Source organism: Geospiza fortis, unplaced genomic scaffold, assembly GCF_000277835.1.
Source record: "Geospiza fortis unplaced genomic scaffold, GeoFor_1.0 scaffold138, whole genome shotgun sequence".
NCBI classification, from domain to species: Eukaryota; Metazoa; Chordata; class Aves; order Passeriformes; family Thraupidae; genus Geospiza; species Geospiza fortis.
This window is the reverse complement of record NW_005054307.1, coordinates 6,302,911-6,324,363: the sequence shown is the minus strand read 5'-3', so window position 1 is coordinate 6,324,363 and position 21,453 is coordinate 6,302,911. Positions and strand designations below refer to the sequence as shown.

General features: G+C 37.4%; 1 protein-coding gene across 1 annotated transcript in view; it reads right to left on the bottom strand.

Annotated features, from left to right (window-relative positions):
* The window catches only part of BET1 (Bet1 golgi vesicular membrane trafficking protein), a 9,660-nt gene extending 5,284 nt beyond the window's left edge, over positions 1–4,376 (bottom strand). Inside the window, exon 1 of the mRNA XM_031066824.1 lies at positions 4,360–4,376. Within this exon, the coding sequence (XP_030922684.1) occupies positions 4,360–4,376 (17 nt within the window). The remainder of the gene's footprint in view (positions 1–4,359) is intronic.
* Between the last annotated feature and the right edge of the window lie 17,077 nt (positions 4,377–21,453).

Below are 21,453 nucleotides of genomic sequence, written 5' to 3'. Positions count from 1 at the left end.
GGCCGCGCGGGGGCTGCTGGGGACTGTAGTCCCGGTCTGGGGCCGTAACACAATGCCAAGAAAACTAAAATTAAGTGCTGAGAGGAGCTTTTAATTTCTTTTTTTCTCTGTGAAAAACGCCAATCGCTTGTTTTTAAAATTTGAAAAGTTTAATAGTAATAAAATGGTTATAAAAATAGTAATACAATTAGAGTAATAATAATTTGGACAATTTGAATTAGGACAATATGAGACAATAGAGACAAAGAGTTACTGACGCCCGGGTACCTTTTTCTGGGCAGCACGAGCCCGAAAAAGGACACACGTTAACAGAGGGTTAACCCTTAAAAACAATAGCCTGTTGCATATTCATACACCTCATACATGATGCATAAATTCCATTCAAATACAGGATTCTGTCTGATCATCATCAACTTCTTCCTCTGAATCCTAACAGCGCCTTCGAGGCGGGAAGAAGTTCGTTTCTTCTGATAAGAGGGCAATAAATTCTTTTTCTCTGAAAGATTTAGGTCTCCTGTGGCTGCTATTTTGCTGCAAGTCCTTTGCTAAAAAAAAGTATCTTACACAGCATAGTTTCTATTCCAACTTTTTTTAATAACCCAAAACTATATTTAACACACTACTCAAGAGAATCAATACAGCATTACTTTCTAATACAACACACATAATATTCATTTTAATATTTGCAAAAAAACAATCATAAAATATGCGTTTTTCACATTCTCCCTCCACTATTTATTTAGAAGCAACAGGCGTGCCACTGGAGCATACAGAAACTTAGACTGGAAACTTGAAGATTACATTATAATTGAATGTGATTTAAAGTTTTTTTCAAAGATAATTTATCCTTCATTCTTTAACCCCTTGCAATGCTTTAGCACTTAAGGGTTTTTTCTGCTTATAGGAAGGATGTGACTCACTGAATTGAAATTATTTGCCAGGATGATACCAGAAGGATTTATCAGTACTCCAATGTAAAGCAAAGTGAGTCCATGCAGAATTTGCTGTTTCAGGGGTGGTGTCCACTGGACTAAAGAAGCTGAACTGCCTTTCCAGCTAAACAGGCTGCCTTTTCAGTAACTGCTCTGGTGTTTGTCTTCTGGTATGAACTGGGACCCTCAGTACTGGACCAGCACCTACTTGCACTGTACAAGGTATTTAAACACAGACCACAGCTCCTTCTTCAGGGAGCTTGCAGTACACCAGGAGCCTCCACCTAGGCAGGCAGAGTTGTAGAAGGAAGAGTAAAATAGTTCTGGTCAATAAGAAGGCCCATGACACCCTGCTGACCTCCTGTGTAATTGCTGTAAGACACCCCAAGTCTCCAGTGAATAAACCCACAAATACTTGCAGCATTTCTTTTCTCTCCCTTTGTGGAAGTGCATTTGAGACCTTAATCTTGTATCTCTCCAAGTTCTGGACGGATGTTGAGAAGCTGCTGATTTATTTCTTTCTCTGTCACCTCTGGATGCCTGTGTCTCAAACAACATTGCAAAGAGTAAAGTTAGTTAATGCAGAAAATTACTATTTATTTAATTATTGATAATTTAAGCAGTTTATCCAAAATTTCAAGTACAGCATCATTTGCTCATCTGAAACAGAGGAGAAGGCCAAGGAGAAGAAATGAGCCGCAGAGCTGTCCCCTGCAGTGCTCACTGTGACGTTAATCCCCATGGGATTCTGTCTGGAGCTCAGCAATTCTTACAGGAATTTGCTAGCTGCCATTATTGATAACCCGAGACTTGATTTACAGCAGTTCAGAGAAATGCATCAGTTGTTTCAAAGATGGGAAAAGTGCTATCACCAGATTGAAGCTTAAAGATGGAGCCCTTTGAGGTAAAACCATCTGAAGTTCACAAGCAGGCCCATTTTTTACCTTGCTGGGGCAAAGAAATCTCTTACAGGATTTCATACTTAGAACAGCAAAATTTAGATGTTGAAAATGCACAGAAAATGAACAGATTCTGAGAAAACCTTCTTCCTGAGTGCTTCAGATTTGAACTAGGGCTCTGTTAGGAGCAATGTCCTCATCATCAGAATTTTTGAAGAGGGCTAGTGTGACAGTCTATACAACAAGTAATCAGAGAGTTAAAACGGAAGGTTTAGGAGGCAGTAGGAAATGTCTTTTCAGAACAGCTGGCCTCTCTCTCTCTTTGTTAGGTGTAATTTTATTTACATTTTTGTCTTCATACACTATCCAAGAAAATTATTGCATTTGGTGACATTGCTATATAAAAAGTTTTGTCTTTACAGTATTTGCATATTATATGTCACCTTTTTCTTTCCCACATGACTCATTTTCCATTTTTCAGTAAACATGGATCTATACATAACTAGGTAAAATGTATATCTCTTGACAAGGACCGTAGTTATACATGTTAAGGGGCTCATTTTTCATTTTCACTTACATTTTCTGCAAAATAAAATCCCAATTAACCACTTGTAAAGTGTTCACAACTCATAGTGTAAAGATACATAATCTCCTTATGATGTTGTGAAATTACCTCTTGAGTCTATACGCAATTTACAAATACCACATTTATTCTACAGTTTCTTACAGCAAAGCATGAAAATGATAGTGACATGACTAATGTTTCAAATCCATTTTAGTCATAGTGAATTTATGGTTTTTCATGCACTGGAAGTACCTCATATGAAAGTTAGTTCGTTCTGTAGATCTCCTGGCATTACAATAAGGAAATCGGGATTCCATTCTGCAGCAGAGGCTGCACACAGAGGTCAACTGTCATTAATATGCTTGTGTTACATTTCCATGGAACAGCTTGTATTGATGTTAATGATTTCACAGAACACATCTGTGAAATAAATATAAATACAATTTTTCTGTCAATGTGATTAACAGTACTGTTACTGCCTTTCTCCCTGGCAGCTCCCTGCATGGAGATGTGCCCTGAGCTCCTCAGCCTTGCAACCCAGCTGTGCATGGGCAGCTGTGGCTGCAGCTGTTCCACGGCATCTGCAGATCTTCCTGCCAGGAAGCCTGAGTGAGCAGTCAGCAAGTGGTTTTAAATGAGTGACTCATCAGTGTTTGGTTTGCCAGCAACAACATACAGGAAGAAAAATCACCTTAAAAAAATAAATAAAGCCCGCAAGCTTAGCTATCTTGTCAATGCTTTTACAATCTTTTAACAGTAGCCTGCTACAGGTATGTCATTGTCAGAGACCCTGCTGAGGCAATGTGCATGTCAGTCTCCTTTCCCCAAAATATTAGTGAACTATTTACTCTTTAAAAAAACAAAAATCATGTCTTTTGTAAGAGAAGCATTCCACATGTCCTACCAGCTGTCCTGTCACTGCTGCAGTTTTTACTGACTCTTTACTGACTTCTACTGGTTCTCTTTACTGACTCAAATTAAACTAGATTAATACATTTATATAGCAAACAGCCGACAGATTATATTAGGTTATATTAGTGGATTACTCCACTGCAAAAGCAATAAAAAAGAAAAAAATCCCAAAACCACAGCAAATCTGATTCAAACATGCTGTAAAATCAGTCTTCCAATACACAGCTGAAAGCCCATGACTTTTACTAACATGATATAATAATGAAATTATTTTAATCAAATTATTAAATAAGTAACAAGAATTCCAGTGGTTTTACATGTTTAAGACTAGGTTTTTACAGTCTTCATTATTAACTTGCTACTTTCAACAATTACAGATTGTGGAAACAGCCTGCCTAGTCACAGGCATCATTAGCAAGTTGAAAAGCAGATGTTACACAATATAATGTTTAGTATCAAATATTTCAATAAATGTTTTGTTAAGAAGTTATCTTCAATTATTAAAAAAACACTTGCTAGTTAAATCTTGATCCATTGTGCAATTAAGTAGCAGCTGACATTTCTAACTAAAACTAAAACATTATTGACAGAGAAGCAGCACAAAACAACAGACTATTTTAGTTAGCCTCAGTATTTTCAAAGGAGTAATGTCAGCATCTTTCATCAGTATCCTTGTCAATTAATATCTTAGTTTGTTCTAAGACTGTTTAGAAAATGAGAACTCTGAAAATGCTCTGTTCCAACAAACCCATTCAAATCATTCAGGACTTTGCTCCCATGTTGTTAAGCTGACAAAAGTGATAGTGGGCTTAGTATGTCATGAGCCTTGATCTTCCTGGTTGTATTGTCCAAATGATGCTGTCAAGAAAACGAAATACTGTGTAAAACCACACCTTCTGGAAGACTTTAAACGGCTGAAGGAGTCTGCTGCTCATTGCCACCCAGATTGTCAAGCAAAGAATTAACCAGGTCACCAGAGGAATTGTATGTGCAGTCGTTGCAAATTCTTAATCATGAGACCATATGTAAATCACTGCAAGTACCAACAAACCTGTTGGTGTCACCCATCATGATGATTCAATACTTTATTAAATACTGCCAAAGAGAACCATGGCTGTTTCTGATCTTAAAGCAATTCCATCATAGATGGCACCTTCCTTCTGGAATAATTTCATCTCATTTTGTATTCTAACAATTTTTTATGATGTTATTTTAATAAGACAGTTATCGAGTATCTGCCTAAATAGCCTTTTTTATCTTTAGAAGATAGCCAAGAAGACATCTACCTGGACAAGATTCTGAGAACTCCTGTAATCTTTTATAAAACCGTGTTGGTGGGAATCAGAGGAGCTTCCTTGAATATATGTAACTGTATTTATCCCTGCCTAGTCGTCCCAAGCCTTTCCATACACAAGGTCAAATGATCATTAACACTTTGTAGCTATAAAGACTTCCTATCTCATAACTTTGCATATGTGTATGATTACAGGTTGAAAAATCACATAAACCTATCATAACATTTTTCAACTCAGTAAATACGCTTAGAGCAAAATTTGCAGTCTGTATTTATACAAAGAAGTGATGGAACACTTTCCACACAATTTTCTTGTTCCTGATTTCAGTACCATCTCCATTTTACAGTCATAGTAGAGGTCCCTCAGGAAGCTTGGTTTTTCAGACACATATCAGCAGCAAAGAATCACCCGGGGGAAAGAGAAACAATATCTGTAGTTGCATCAGCAGAAAGTGTCTAGTGAGAAAATACGGTCTTTTTCACCTTTACAACACTTTCAAAATTTGTTAGCAGTGAAGGCATCTTTCTCCTCACTTTGATATAAGTTGTATTAGGGAAGTATTGAGCTTTATATTACCTCACGCACCATATAATTTAATTATTACCTAGTTGCAAAATACTGTGATTATTCTTATTTTCTCCTTCAGTTGGTTTTTAGTATCATAAACTGCTCTGGCTCCTGTTTGATTCTGCGGGGAACACACCAAGAAATCTCTGGTGTATTTTTATTAATTTCTTGTCAGTGCTGTTAAATTACATCAAAATAAAGAAGAGAGGTAATGGACACGACTGCTGTCTCCCTCCTGAATTTCATTACGTAAGGCTAGAATCAAAATTGACTGAAGTCATGGAGAATTTTTGTATTGACTTTGGATCAGGCTATAAAGTTTTATTATAAAAACACCTCTGCTGATTATTTATCTCCCAAGTAGTGTATGCTGCGTAATCTATGAATAATTCCAGTCATGATTTCTTTCTCTAATATTAAGGTACCATTTCTGATGTCAGTTTTGACTGGGCAATAATATCAGCTGAGTGAGTGATAAGAATTCAGAGCCATGGCAGAAGCCTGAGCATTAATAACTGTAATGTCTAAAGAGGAGGACTAACACATTTAAAATAAAAAGTGGAAGTAATTTTTCATTTCAGTGGAAAAAATAAATGGAGCACACAGTCCCAATTCTCCATAAGATGCAATTAAATAGTGATTTGATGATCTGTGTTATGTTTATTTTGACCTTTCAAATATGTGGGAAAGGCTTTCACCAGTGAAAGCAGAGAATTCAATAAAACTTCGAGCATGATGATTTTCAGTGAAGGGGGTGCTCTTTTGCAGACTTGCAGAGCATTTTCCTACAGGATATTTTTCAAGACAAATGGAGAAGACATCATGCTTGTTTGTTTGTCCAGCAAAGCAGAACTGAGAACGTGAATTAAGATTCCTGGATATTGGAGCTAGCTTTGTTCTACCTTTGTGTTTGCCCACTGAAGAATTACTTAAGAAGGAAAAAACAAACCATCATGTACTTCCTCCCTAAGAGAACTCTCTTTAGTCTTCTCATGAGTCAACAAAGCATGCACAAACCAATTTATTTGATGATTAATTAGAGAAGCTAGTGCCTGAACATAAATCTGCAAAAGCTCTTGCAAGCCAACTGTTTTCCAGAAAGACCATTATAAGTAAATTGCCCATTCAAAGCACGTTTATAAAGATCATTTTCTTAGACTGCTGCATGGACTGCAGCAGCTGGGTTAATTACCTCTGCTGTACAGAGCACAGTGCTAATGGGATGATGTGACTTCCTGTCCTGTTACTTGTACTTCGGTTGGAAATTCACAGAGTTAAAATACAAATGTTAGTTTACTAGAGCAATGCTGAATGTCTATATACTCCACTGGTGTAAAAGAAAATGTAGACAGTATATCTGAATTTCATACTCATGAATCTTTAGTTATAAAGATAATTTTTTCTTTAAAGGAGATTACTAGGATAACCTCATTCATTAAAATAAAAGTTGTTATTCAATATGACTGTCTATTAAGTTATGTATTCCATATATGTGTAAAAGCTATGCTTTAGGAATTACTAAATGAAGTATACTAGTACCCCCGTTAGAATCCCTATTTCCTGGCAGGATGCATGGTCATGGATCTGGCTTCAAAAGTTCCTCTGATGACTTTCTGCTCACTGGTGTCAGCAGTATAAACTTTAGACCACATTTCTCTTTCATAGGTCAGCACAGATCACAGACCAAGCAAAGTAGGGATGATTCTGGCCACACAATCATGTTTTACAAGATGCAGTTTTCTGCATCTTGACAAATCATGACCAACTACAATGTGACTGACTATATATAAATCACAGAATATCCTGATTTAAAAGGGTCAGGTCCCACAAGGACAAGGATTCCCAAGAATTACACCACATGCCTGAGAACATTGTCCAAATGCATTGTCCAAACTGCTTCAGGCCTTTTCCAGAAACTACAGTTCCTAAGAAATTAGTAACAGAAAGAAGCCTGGAAAAAACAGCAAAACTAGACAGCAAAAAAGACAGATCTGAGGCACCTGGTTGTTGTGCCTAGCATTTGCTTGGCACATACAGGCCAGCTCACCCTGTGCCAGATGTCAGACTGGAGGACTGGAGCCAGTGCTGGTGTGCAGTTTGATGTAAGTGTGACATATCCAGCATGTGTCATGTGTGTGCAAGGCAACGTGCGTGTGCACATGGCATGGAATGCACCTCTCTCGGATGTGACTCATGCTCTTCATTAATCACAGGAAACACAAAATCTCCTGGGCCAAGACTCCAAGAAAGTCCTGGTGACCTGCCAGGACAGCAGGTCTGGCTCTAATCCTACGTTTGTGCCTCCTAACATGGTGGTACATGAGAGGTGAGACTCAGTGTGAGCTCCCACACTGCTGCTGGGAAAGGGGCAGTATTTCTCATTTCTCTTGCAGCACGAAGTGCAAATGACAGCTCAGGAAATGTTCCTAGAAAGTGACATGCAGGATGGAGAGAGAGAATGATTGGATTCTAAGCTTGGAAAATAAATTCTGGGATTCAGCCAAAAACATCTCTGTTCCTCTTTTTCCCTGTCACTAGAATGTTAATTTCTTGCCAACAATGTTAAGAGGTTTATTTAATCATTTTTACTAATATGCTGTAATGTATTGAAATGGAGCTTAGGAAAGAAAAAAGTGTTATTCATTGTCAGTAAAAGAATAATGTCCACTATTTGTGTTGCAGTAGAAACAATTACCTGATCTATCATAGATATTACACAGGGAAACATAATTCCTTCCTCAGAGTCAGTGGGAGAGGAATGACCCTTTTTTGCATTACAATAGAGTAAGATGATATGGTTCATCTTGTATGTTTTATAGAAAGGCACAACAGCTCTCCTGGATGCCTTATAACTCTTGTGATCCCTGGAGTATTTTATCCTACTGTGAGCATTAAATTTATGCCTCATTTTAGCAACAAGGAAGCCATTTGAAGGAAAAACATATAGAAGTGCAAACTGAATAGAAATACTTGAATATAACATAGTATATAAAATAGATCTTTTATATATGTCTTTGTAATAAAGTGGAATTTTTTTTTTTTGCTAGAAATAATGTACATTTGATAAAAGAAGCTATACGCTCTGCTTTAATGTTGCTGCACTCTAATTTCCAGTTTTATGAAAAAGACACAGAATGTGCAACCAAGTTTGCAAAATCGTGTTCACACACATCACCAAACAGCCATATACAAAGAGCTTTTGTGTGAGGCTCTTCAAGGTCATGTTTTATTGTGGAATAGATACAAATTCTGTGTGTGCACTTACTGGTGATAAGAATCTATTCTTAGGAATCACATAATTTATGGAGCAAAAGCTCATTTTAGAAATTATAAGGAAATATTTGATATCAATCACCCTTTAACAAATTCATAAGGATTTTTGAAGATTTAGATGAAGAGAGTTAAAAATAAGCAGATTTGTTCTATTGTATACTATGAATTGATTTTTTCAAAGCTTTTTTCTGACCTTCCCTGCATCCCCCACCCAGTGATTGTCACAGAGAAGAAATTCCTCTCCCTTATGGCACTGCCAGCAGGGAGGGAAGCAGCCAGCAGCGTTCAGAAGGATCCCTGCACCCTGATGTGCTGACAGGCGCGGGAGTTTCTACAGGAGGAGAACTGAAGACAGAAGAGCTGCAAATTTCTCTGCTGTTTCAGGTTGAGCATCAGGTTATCAGGTGTCCATGGCAAGGGTGCTGGGATGAGCACCCCTGTTGTCTCCACTTTTGGCCAAGTCAGGCAGCAGCCTTGGTGCTGATCCCAAGGAACAGAGAGAGAAGAAAGGGGCAAGAGAGGGACCTTGGGAGCTGCCTGGTGTGTAGTCTACTGCAAGCTTTCCTGTGAGCAATGAAGGCAATGAAATCTTTCTCTTCTGTTTTGGTTTGGTTGTTAAAAAGCTTAAGAACTTGAAAAATACCTTTCCCTCTACTGGTGTGTTATTAGGGTCTTGTTCACTGGTCAGGTGTCTGCAGGACACTTGTGGGAATTCAACACCAATAAGGCCAGAAGCCTTTTCAAATTTGACAGCAATTACCTAGGGTTTGTGCTCCAATGGATTCAGGGACAGAATGCTGTGTCACTGGGGACTCCTGGGATAAGACTCCTCTCCTGGAGAAGTGACGGGGAAGAAGGGAGCGAGACCTTCTTAGACTAGAAGAAAATATGTGGAGGGGTAGAAATTAAAGCCTTGTGCATGATTAGTAAAAATACAAAAGCAAGAAAGTTATGCTGTGTAGGAGATGTTCTGAGGGAGCTGAGATATTCAACTCTCCCTACCCAGGAGAATTCTCAAAAGATGTTGATTCCTGTTGGACACTCACATGTAAAGGATGTGAATATTGTAGGCAGCTGAAAATGAGAGTATGTTCCTTTAAGGGCAACTTTTGCTAAGAGTTTAATTAGATGAGTTTTTACATCTTAACTTTGATGCTCTTTGATGAACTGGCTTGTACAAAATTGGTTTTCAGTCATCTCTTATATGAACTTTGATAGAAACCAATTCTAGCCAAGGCTTTTAAAATTGTCCAACTCACTGCCTTCAATTATTTAAGAGCTGTTGTTTTTTTCTTAAGGATCTGGAGAATATTACCTTGAAGTCAAATAAAACTGTTTACACATACTGTGAATCATCAGCAAAACAACTAACCCTCTTTCTAGGAGACGATAATGCACTGACAGTTAAGATTTTATTTAATGGACTACTAACAAGGATTTTAAATGACATTTAATGGATTTGAAAAGATTATTTTCTTTCCATAGCTGAATTATTAGTAGGTTTGTACTAAGTTGCAGGGTATCATTATTATTTTTACATCAGTAATGCCTTTCTAACCTCAATTAGCAGGAGATTAGAAGCCACGCTCTGAATGTTTCACTGAAATGCAGTTGTCAGCTATGTAAATGACTTTATAAATACGTCCCAAAAATGGAAATGGTTTATGCAAATTAACCTGAACCACAGTGTTGGAAGTATAAGAAATAACTCAGTGGTTTTGGGAAGTGTTGAAAAGCATGACTTGGAGAATCAGCCGAGTTCCATCAGACGCAGGAAAGGAGACCTCACTAACATTTTCAGGAGTGCCAAGGATGGAGAAGTACATCTCTTCTGCTCACCCGTTTTTCTTGTAAAGTATTTTTTTTCATTCTCAGAGCATTTCCTCTCATGTAAAAAGAATCATACTTTCAAATATATCCTCAATGATTGGAAAAACCCTACTACAAATGGAAATAGATTTAAAATTAATACCATTAATGTTTTATGCTCCTTAGTGGTAGCTGGTTCTTACAAAGATTTGGAAAGAAATATAAAAATCCTTGAAGCCTTTCACTTTGAATTATTTGAAAGCTGGTAGACTGGCAAAAAGAAATGCAAATTTTTTCCTTCCTTCAAAACTCCTGAATATTTGCTAATATTTGCTATTTTATCCATTTTATTAAAGGCTTCTCATGAGCATCTGCTCTGAATTCGCTTTAGTCATTGATTATTAATTTCTCACATACTGTCGTGAGATGTTACTACTCAATGTCTTTCAGTAGGTTTAACTCAGTAAATCTTCAATTGCTGCTCCTTGAACAGTTTTTATTTAGACTGTGTTTATACAGCTTGGTAGAATTTCTCATCCAAAAGATATTAAGACCTTAAAGACCACAGAATTTTGATCCTGAAATGAAAAAAAATAGCTGAAAGAAGATCCAAAAGAGGATCAGAAAGATGTCTGATGTGAAGCAAATTCAGATGTCAGGTTTTAGCTTGTACATATGTAATAGCATAGATGAAAAGATACACCCTCCTCAATTCCAGCAGACACGTTTCTTTTCTGTGAGGAATAGAGGACTCTGTCCTAGGTGCTTTCTTGAAAGATCTACCCATTCTTTTCAAATATTGATTCAGAAAAGCTGAGAACTTTGTTAAATGAGTTATAGTTTCTGTCAAGATACATAAAAATAGCAAACCATAGCTAGTTTAGAAGTTGGCAATAACAGTAGCCTTGTTAGGCCAGTGCTGCTTAATAGTTATTATTTCATAAAATGTTTATCTTCTAGCTTTTTTGAGAGCATTTTAAAGAAGTTGTCAGTTTGCTGTTAAAATGACATGTTGATGCATTCCTTATCTTCAATATGAAAAGTTTCCAGATAAGAGATAAGCTGAGATATTGCATCAATTACTACAAACTATTTGTAATGTTAAATTTGCCTGAGTATTGAAAATTGGAAGGGAGCTCTGGAGGTGAACTGGTCCAGCCCCATGCTCAAACAGACTCACAGCCAGAAGGCTGCCAGGACAGTGTTCAGAAGGGCTTTGAATGTCTCCAAGGATGGGGATAATGTATTGATTATCCTATGTCTCTTAATGACTCTTACAAGCATTCTGAAAGCAGGCTTAGCATTTTTGAGAAAGCCTCAAGGACACCTTTGCCTACTTGAGAGCTGTGAAATACACAGTGATTACATTGCTGTACAGAGGGCTTACCTGAGAGTCTGGGCTGAATTTCCGGGAATCTCAAGTGAACACACTGGAATGGTTCAGTTATGTCTGAAGTTTAATATTTGCCTCTTGCTGTGTTTCATGTGTTTCACTGGGAGAAATCTACTGAGGAATTTCTTAAGCAGTTCTATTTTTTATTTGAGTTTTCAATTGTATTTCCAGTCCAGCCTTTTTATCAAACACACAGCAGTTTGCTGACAGAATTCACTGCTTCTGTTCAAATGCTCCACTTATCACCTGGTTTCTGCTGGATGCTTTATCTGTTTTTCAGAAAACACTTAATCTGAGATACCAAACAGCTATCGTAATACTGAGTATGTATTAGTCAATATGGCAACAAATAGAAAGCTTGCACACATCTATTACAGACAAATATGGCAATCAAAAACTTATTTAGCAGCAATTTCTGATAGCATCAAGAAATAACACTGATTGTAGGGCAGAGGATTTCTTCAATGTGAAGAAATAAATAGCCCTTAATATACAGTTCTTTTGTATGTAGTTTATTTGTTGCTTTTCATAAACTATGTCAGTTGAGTTTGTCATTTAATAATGGCACATGGAGAGGGGAAGTCAAGCTGTTAGGCTGTTTGTTTCTTAGCACAGAATTAGAGCACCTTTTTTCTCATTTGACAGATTTGGACCTTTTATACTGTGTGTATAGTATCCTAGCAGGTGTGTGTCTGTTACATCTCCCATAAACAATTGTTTGATTACCATCTGCTAACTCACAAAGATCCACATGGTCAGTGGAAGTGTTAGAAGTAAAAAACACGCTGAAAAACTTAAAATCACACTTTTTCACATGCCTCCTATGAAATAAACTGGCAGAACTGGGGCAGTACCCCCCAGTCCAAAGATCAGGGGGTGAGGTGGAGTATCCTGTGGTTGTGTCAGCACTGACCATTTAATTTAACTCATCAAGGGCTAATTTAACTCATTAAGAGCTATGCTCTCAGTTTGTTATGAGTATACTGGTCTTTGGATTTGCACAAGTGCAACCTCTTGAGCTCTCACGCACAATCAGAAGTGATGGCTAAGTGCTGCAGAATGACTCACACAAAGCAGGAAAAGGCAATGCTGGAGCCAGCAGCAGCAGTGAGGGCGCAACAATGACTGCACAGGAACCACAGAGGAGGCTCTGGGAGCAGCTCCTGTGCTCAGACAAAAAAGGGTTGCTTGTATTCCCATAGCTGTGGCCTATGCATTCAAGCAGTCTGCAAACCAACATATGCATGGCTGTATGTCCAGCAAGTGAAAAGTGCTTCTGGGGCTGTGGTCAGGTCACCCACAAAAAATTAAGGGGTATAATGTCCCTTGACAAATATATTTAAAATGAGGAAAAAGCCCCAAACTGGTACTTGCATAAGTAATATTTGAATTCTATTAATAATATTCTGAAGGAGTTTTATGAATGATTAAAAAAGCATTAACAAAAACCATGAAAAATCTTTTTCAGTATTCCATAAGGAAAAAGCAACAATAATTATTTATGAAAATGAGCACCTCAAAGGTGATGTATTTACCTATGGACAGTTGAAAGATTGTGGAAGTACAAGTGTTTTACAGAGTCCTAAAAAACTATGGAAGAGGTAATTATAAACATAGATTTTACTACCTTTTTTACTGCTACTATGTTAAGAAGGAAATACATGGTTTTCTCAGTTAATATTTAATATCTCACTATTTTATACATCAGAGATATGCATAGATATGTTGTTAGAGTCCACTAAATATTGGGGGTTTGTGTTCATTTACATTGTGTGTCTTTTCAGTATCTGTTCAGTATTTGTCCAGTAAATTCAGGAATCATAGCTGATTTATTATTTGCATCTGCTCAGGGCCCAGGCTGCAAAAATCTCTGTTCTGTGGTTTACAGAACTATTGCAGTATTGCTTCTTGATGTCAGGCTCCCACATTCAATGGCAATTAATCTGTGCTGAAACAATGTCAGAACATATGAAGAATGTAGAAGGACATATATGAGTATGTATTTCATATATGAGTATCTACGTAAGTGTTTATAAATATTTTGTCAGAAAGACCACTGCTTTTCTCAACTGTAAATGTAAATTATACCTTATTTATCTAGGGTTCACTACTTTTGAGGCCTTTTTCAAATATTTTGTAGAGTGTTAAATGTCTGTTCAGAGTGACCATCAAGTTTACTGCACACGTACGGGATTGCTTATGCACCATCACAAATTGAAGTGAGCGTTGAGCCTGCAGGTGCACGGAAGGTTGGAGCTGCTCTGGGGTGAATTGCTTCATCTTCAGTCCTTACATAGGGCAGGTTGCAGCTGTGTCTGAAACATCTTGCAGCCCTAATAATTTTATTCCCATTTTGTGAATAATGCAAGAAACTCTGGTATTTCTGCATTGTGGTGGAAAATAAAAAAATATGAGTTTAATAAGGGATATAAAAATTTTAAAAGAGTGTATCTGAAAGAGGGATTTAGCCAATATTTAGCTTTCAAATCCCAAGCTGCAATTTCAAGAACCTCTCCACAGCTTCTGTCTCATAATGCACACACTTAAACTCCTGAGCCCCCCAGTCCTCAAGACTTTTAAGTACTTCTTCTCAGAATCAGAAGGATTTCTGCTTGGACAAGGCTGACCTCCTCAGGATTTTTCAATTTAGAGATCAGATACATAAGATTTTGGCAGCCAATCAATACCCTGATGTGGCTACTTCTTTTGATTGCTATATGGAATACTTCATCTCATATTACCACTCATAAGTTTCATAGCAAATCTAATGTAATTACTTTCTTTTTTCCCTGCCTTTGTGTGCTTTTTATCCTTGGAATGATTTCTGGACATGTTTACCAACAACTGTTGGGTTCTTTTTTTTTTACTAAAATACTGTTGCTTCTTCAGTAGTTTGAAAATATAGCTAATATATGAGCTCACAAAAAGGTTCCTTCCTCCCACTTTTTTCTTTGCAATTCTTGTTGATATTGACAAACTTTTGCTCATGGACTACAGATATCCTTTTTGGTATTCTGACTTTTAATAAGCTGAGTCAAACATAGGGAGTAATCATTATGAAGACAGCAGATTTCATTTATGAAAAAGTGAATTGCTGGAAGGGTGAAACCTTAGTCACACAGAAGAAACCCTCTAGATGCAGAGGTCCTCTTGTACATAGTCTTCATTCCAATTTGGGGTATATACCAGCAACTCACTCTGATAAAAAAGTGGCTGTCTTGAATGTCTCAAGGCTTGAGAGCTCATTAAAAAAAAAAAGATGCTTTGAAGAATATACATAACAATATCTCAAAGTTTGAATGAAACAAAATATATCCTAATTAGGATCAAGAACACTGTATCTTCTCACAAAGTCAGAAATATACTCCACAAAAACAATGCATATTTCTGTCAGCCACTGAAAGAGAATAACATTTACTAATTTGGTTGAATCCACCACTTTTTTCCATTTTTTTTCTAACCAAATAATGTATTTCAAATTTGACAGTTCTCTATATTATGATCTTGAACACCTTCCAAAATCTGTGGGCATATAATAAATTTTAAGTGAAGTCTGAATCAGAAGTTTTTTCTCTGATAAATGTTTGTACCTTTGGGTAAGGGAAGTTCTAAATGGATTACACTTATGAAGAAAAATGTGAAAATAGCAATTAAAAATCATTCTTCGTGTAACTATGTTTAAAAAGATCTGTGTTAAGCTACCATATGGGGAGCCTTCACTCTCAAAAAGAGATGTCTTATATTCAGAAACAGAGAGGCATTAAGGAAAACCTTAGAGAGCTTTTGTTTTCTGTCATGTGACTGACTCTAAATGGATAGTACTATTATGGAAACATCCTCCTGTAGATTTAAAATGTTGTAGAAATATCAGATGGTAATGGGAGATTATTTTCATTTTTAAAGAAAAAAAAAATTTGTTATTTAATTCAAATGAGAAACCATTAAAATATAGTTATTAAAATAAAAGAAAAAACAATAAACCAATAAAGTCCAGCTTTTGGGAGTTTGGGATTTTGTCTATGGGTATGTTTTATGAATCCATAAAATAACCTGTGCTTTTCCTTGGAGTATTATGGTGCATGTTTGTGATGACTGAGCTTTTTTACTTTCTCATCAATGTGCTTATGATTTCCAAGGTGGGGCTATTAGCAAGTCATCAGGAGATAACATCAGGTAAATTAAATGCATGTAAAGAGCCACATGGTTCTGCATTTACTTGGAACAGTTGCTCTAGAGAGGAAACACGCAAGGCTTGAAGAACTTGCAAGAAGTAACATTGTGTAAGTCTAGAAGTGCTAAGTTTACTGTGTTACCAAACCTATACTGGGGTTCCTCACCAGCTCTGTGACTCGGTCCCTTCCCACCTTCCCCGTTGGGTGATCAGAGGCAGCAATGCTGTGGTTACCTGGGAACTGTGTTGTCATTGCTCTTCTTCTGCCACAGGAAGGTGTGAGAAGTGGTTAGTCTCCTGACTGTTTCCAAGTGTCTAAAACTGAGACAGCTGGTTGGGGGTGGGAGCTTCCAGGGCTGAAAGTGAAGGCTTAACCCTGTTTTATTTTGGTTTTCTTTCTGTATTTTTTTTTCCTTCCTGGGTGTACTGCTTCCTTCTCTATTAGCAGAAAACAGTATGGGGTATAGGACAAAATAATTGTTGCCAAATTTCACAACTTGCAGTCTGGTCTAGATTCAGCTGATTACTAGCTGATGTCAATTCTGACTCTAGAGTCTGTTGTAAACAAAAATCATACAAAATCTGGACTCACACTTCCAGTGTTCATGATGTTTTGGTGTGGCCTGAACTGAAGAGTGGTTTCCAGCTTTATAACCTGATTCATGTCTGCAGTATGTCCAAGTAGTGTGCTGGTGGAATATTACTGACAGTATTTGGTATGAGCTCCATGGATGCAGTAAGTTAAGGCACATAATGTGCAAATCACTTGTTCAGGCCCATTTAAAATGTCACAAGGAATAACTAGAATAAAATTCAGAAGCAGAGAGTTCCCATCCTTTACCAAATAAGCTGAATAATCTATGATTCAGGAAAAAGACTACCCTCAAACCAGATATTTTTCCTGGACTCCTTAAGCATAATTTGTGCATTCCTTAATAAAACTAAAAGATGTTACTTTTGTACGCTTTCACATCTTAAGATTCCAGTAGAAACAGTAAAGGTGAAAACTGAATATAGGGTGAAGAGTTCAACTGAAGCTTGCTAATGAGGCTTAATTTAGGACATTCTGTTTGCTGCCTTTTCATAAAGTCTTTCTCTGTTCTTTTTAGCTGAAAATCTTCCTTTGTTAACCTCAACTAGATATTAATAAAAATAAAACGCGGCTCAGAAATGTACACCCCGTGATAATTCAGGCATGCAGAGGTGTGCCTGCAGTGAGACATACATGCCCTCAGCAAGCAAAGATCTGATTTCATTTGCTCTAATCAACAATGGCTGTGAATCCACTGTGGTTTGGGGCCTAATTAGGTGATTGTTAATTGCTTAATGTGTGAAGGAAGAGTTCATGATACATAAGAGAATCTTCTGTTGCTGATTTCAAAGCCCGTGAGTAATCCTCAAGATTAGCAGTGGGACCATGGCTGACTCAGCTCTAAGTAGAGTCTATAAACACATTAGCAAAGCAAGAAGCTGATGAATTATTCTGTGGAGAACTCAAAGGGAAAGTTATTTCCTCTGTTGTCAGTCAAGACAGAGCAATAAATGTGGCCTTGCTTTGATTTGGTGTTCTTGGTATACTGCAGGTTTTCACTGTCCTCTATTATCTCCTTCAACGTCTGCTTTGTGCTTACCCTTCCAGCCATCAGCTAGAAAACCTCTAGACTCTGGCTCTTGTCAAACCTGAGAGTAATTGTAAAGTCCTGGATACTTTTTAAGCCAGAAGGAACTAAATCAAAGCTAAATTAAGGCCATGGGAAGTCCAGGAGTTGTGGCAGAAGCTTGTATTGACCAGGAGCCTGGGTAGGGGAAGGGATAAATTAGAGGAGCAGAGCCACTGATGCAAGTAGAAAATTGTTCTTAAGGCACCCCTGGATACAGACTGGTGAAGGGTAAGAATTTCCATGGTGACATTTAACGAAGCAGAACAAACCTCCTCCTAAAGAGGGACATTTGCTTTTTTAATTCCTTTTCTCGTTTTGGACGCAGAGATGCATAAGAGTTTCCAGAACTGAGAGGCAGGAAAAAAATGAGTTGGGGGTCAAAAAACTGTTGCCTTAGGTAATGCTTGACCTTTTTCCCTTGTTCCTAAGTAAGTTGTAATTATAGTCTGACTTCTAGAAGAAACAACTGTTTGAAACATTAAATAGATGAATTCTGGTTTACAGAAATGTCAGAAATTATATATTTGATGACCTTAAAACATCTATTTCAATGTTTTATTATTTTACTAGAATTAAATACTTTTAACAAAGTGTATCGGCTTTTATGGGTGCATTTTTCATTTTAAAAATACTTAGAGTTGGAAATAAATAGGTTGTTTTTTTAAGATCTCTAAGTGTGTTGGAGTATGTTCCACATGTGAAAGACCCTCTGTGTTCTTTTGCTAAAGAGCTCATAAAAGACCATCTCTATGTTATCTTCAAATCCAGAGGATCACAGAGGTTAATGTTCAGATTGGAATATTTGAAATCAGCTTGTACTTAGATCAGCTCATTTATGTACTGTGCTGAAAATTAATTGTTGTACGTTTGGTGCCAATATTGGACAGTATGGCCTGTTGCTGACCTTGCAGAGCTGATAAATGGAATGTTTTTATTTTCCTGAAGAATGGTCTGTATGGCCACTGAGCTCATATGAAGGAAGCAATGTTTTGCACCTCCATAGTAATTTTTAGTAGTACTTAACTCTTTGTGTAAACAATTTTGCTGTTTCTTCTGCTGTAATTTCTTCTCAGCACACATCAATGGAAAACTGTAATTTAAGAGTTCCTACTTCAAAGGATACAAGTTTTCATAGTATTTGGTGATCTGTCAAGTATGGAAAAGTCTCCACCACGAAGAGCTTTACAGTTCACACAGTTACAGCTGCAATTCCCAGTTCAGTGCAGTCACTATCAGAAATTACAAATCCAAATTGAAGACTTCCCACAGGCTCCTCTGAGGACACAACTTCATCATCTTGTACTTACCTACTTCTCACTAACACTCTTGTAGACAACCCTCTACTTGAGTAAATCACTTCTTGCTTGTTTATCAGCATGGACTGTGATACAGTGTGGTTTTTTTCAGTGCTTCCCTCTTCTATGATGAAGCATGGATTCCTGCAAGTCATCATCTGGCTTTTCTAGCTTTCTCAAGGTGCATTGCTTGAAACCTATATGAAGAAATGATTTTTCATTGTGCTCACTACTCTGTAACAAATGCAACCTTGACTAAAAGCGTTAGGTTGGTTGTGCTCTCAGCAGCTGTTTCATCTGAATGGCACTTTCCCATTCTATCACCCGTGAGACAAAGAAGAGGGAAGTTCAAGCAATGAAGCAGTTCAAGTGTCAAAACATATTTTGGCAAGGCAATTCTAACTGACTATTTGCAGAGTTCCTGATCACACTGTAGCCAGCCGTGGAAAAAAGCCACTGAGATTAACTGTTTCCTCAGAACTGTTTAAGATAAACAATTCTAATGTCTCTGGGAAACAGTCCCCTGTGGCCATCTGTTTCCATAAGCTTTCCAAAAAATGGCCCAAGTCTATTTCACCAGAAAGTCCTCAGTTTTACTGCCAATTGAGAAAAATCCAATAACATCAGGATAAAGCACCCTTGAGATTCATTGATGGCTGACAAAGCTGTTAGTGTCTATTTAGAGTAGAAACATCTGGTCTTTTTTTGGTTTTTATATGCAAAGCGCTAAAAGCATAGCTAATAGATTAAGGTGCTCAGCATCTGGGCAAGGCAGGCCCATTAGGAGTGTGCAGAATCACTGATGGCTTACTTTGCATCAGTAAACACCATTTTATGGTAAAATTACTTTTTTCAGTCAACATTATTTAGATATGTGTTCTGTTGGTTGCAAAGTATGGGACTTACGGAGAAGGTCTTGGTAGTCTCAAGACTTGATTCTCCAAAATAGATTAAAAATACTCAAGGTCTAATAGATCAATCAAAAGACAAAAAGGGGATGAGAAGGAGAGCTGATCAATGCAGTCATGCAACAAAATTAATACCCCATAAAGAAAAGATACTCCAGACCTGTGAGTAGAAAGCAGTGCTCTGTTTCCTCACCAAATTCTCAAACCTTAGGTGCTCACTGCCCATGAAAGTCATTACAATGTTTCTAATTCTAGAACTGCTTTATGTAGACAATAATGTTGTAAGCAAGGCTAGCAGAGGCCACTTAAGGAGCAGATTTTGTTTAGCAGCTCGAAAGAAAAATACCAATTTCCATTGTCAGGTGGCTAAGAGCAGCATGAGCTGTGGACCTTGTGCAAGTGCAGTGGGTTCTTGTGTGGAAGTTTTGATCCCATCAGGAACTAGAAGGGTATTGAGTGTCATTCTGCTAGTGACTAAAAAGATGTCTAACTTGCCTTGCTTTATTGGCTCAACTCTTTCTTTAATTTAAATAGCTGTTTTCTTCTTAGCTGCACTGTAGAACAACAAAATAGTTGTGATGCTAAATTTAAAGACTAACTGATGTCGTTTCTATACTGGAACACTGTTGTGCAGAGCTTGGCAGAATAAATTAAATTGAATGATGTAGTCCAAAATTCCATATACTCTATTTCAGTCACATCCTGGGCAAGTTTGTTTCTTAATTGTCATAGAATGGTGAGCATTTCACATTTCATTAGACCAGGTTGCTTAAAGCCCCATCAAAACTTTCCTTGAATACTTCTAGGGACTTGGGATCCAAACCTTCCCTGGACAATCTGTTCCATGATCTTACCACCCTCAGTGTGAAGAATTTCTTGCTAATGTCTTTTCTAATTACCACTAAATGCTCTTGTAGTAATTTCCTGATCAGTTAATCATGCCTTCATCCCTTCAGTTATGTGCTACAGGTGACAGAATACTGGGGGGAAGGGGTTGTTATTTTGTTTGTTTTGTTTTGAGTTTTTTTTAATGCTTTCAGCCATGTATCAGCTGAGGCATCTTAGAAATTATAAGTCATTCAGAGTCTTAAGGGAAATAATTCAAAAGAAAATTGGTATTTTAATCTCATGCTTCTTACAAAATAGTGAATGTTTGTTTAGGATTCCTCACAGAAATTTAAGCAAATAAATATCTGAAATGCTCCACAAATAAGAGCAAAGGTAACAGGATTTCAGTTGCATGTAGGCAAATTATTTCTGTGTGTGTAATGACTGCCTAAAGAAATAGGCACTTGAGCATGTAAGTGATAATTATGTATGGTAATGTCTTGTTATTTACCAAACCATGCATCTTGCATGAGTAAGTGCTTTTTGTGTAGGAGCATATTTGTGTAACCTCTGCAAAGGGCCTTTCCTCACTCTTCTCTCAGCTCATGGGAAGAGATTGATTCAGGTCATGTTATTGGGTGCTTGGTATTCTCTGCAGCTTTTGCCTATCTGATTCAATTTGCCTGGTTTTGATAATGAAGTTCCCATTTTTCAATACTTTCTGTAGCAGCCTTTCTAAAGAAGTTTTTTTCGGTTTTTATTAGGAAGTAGAGGAAAGGCAAAAGGAAGAATCAGAGGTGCAGGTTCTACAAAGCACTGGGGAGTCCCTGTAAGGACCTTCTGTTTCCACTTAGACAGCATTCCCCTCCTGGATCTGCATCTATATTGCAGTCCTGTTTTAATAAATTCTCTTCTCCAGCTGACTATTGCTTGTGACCAATGAGA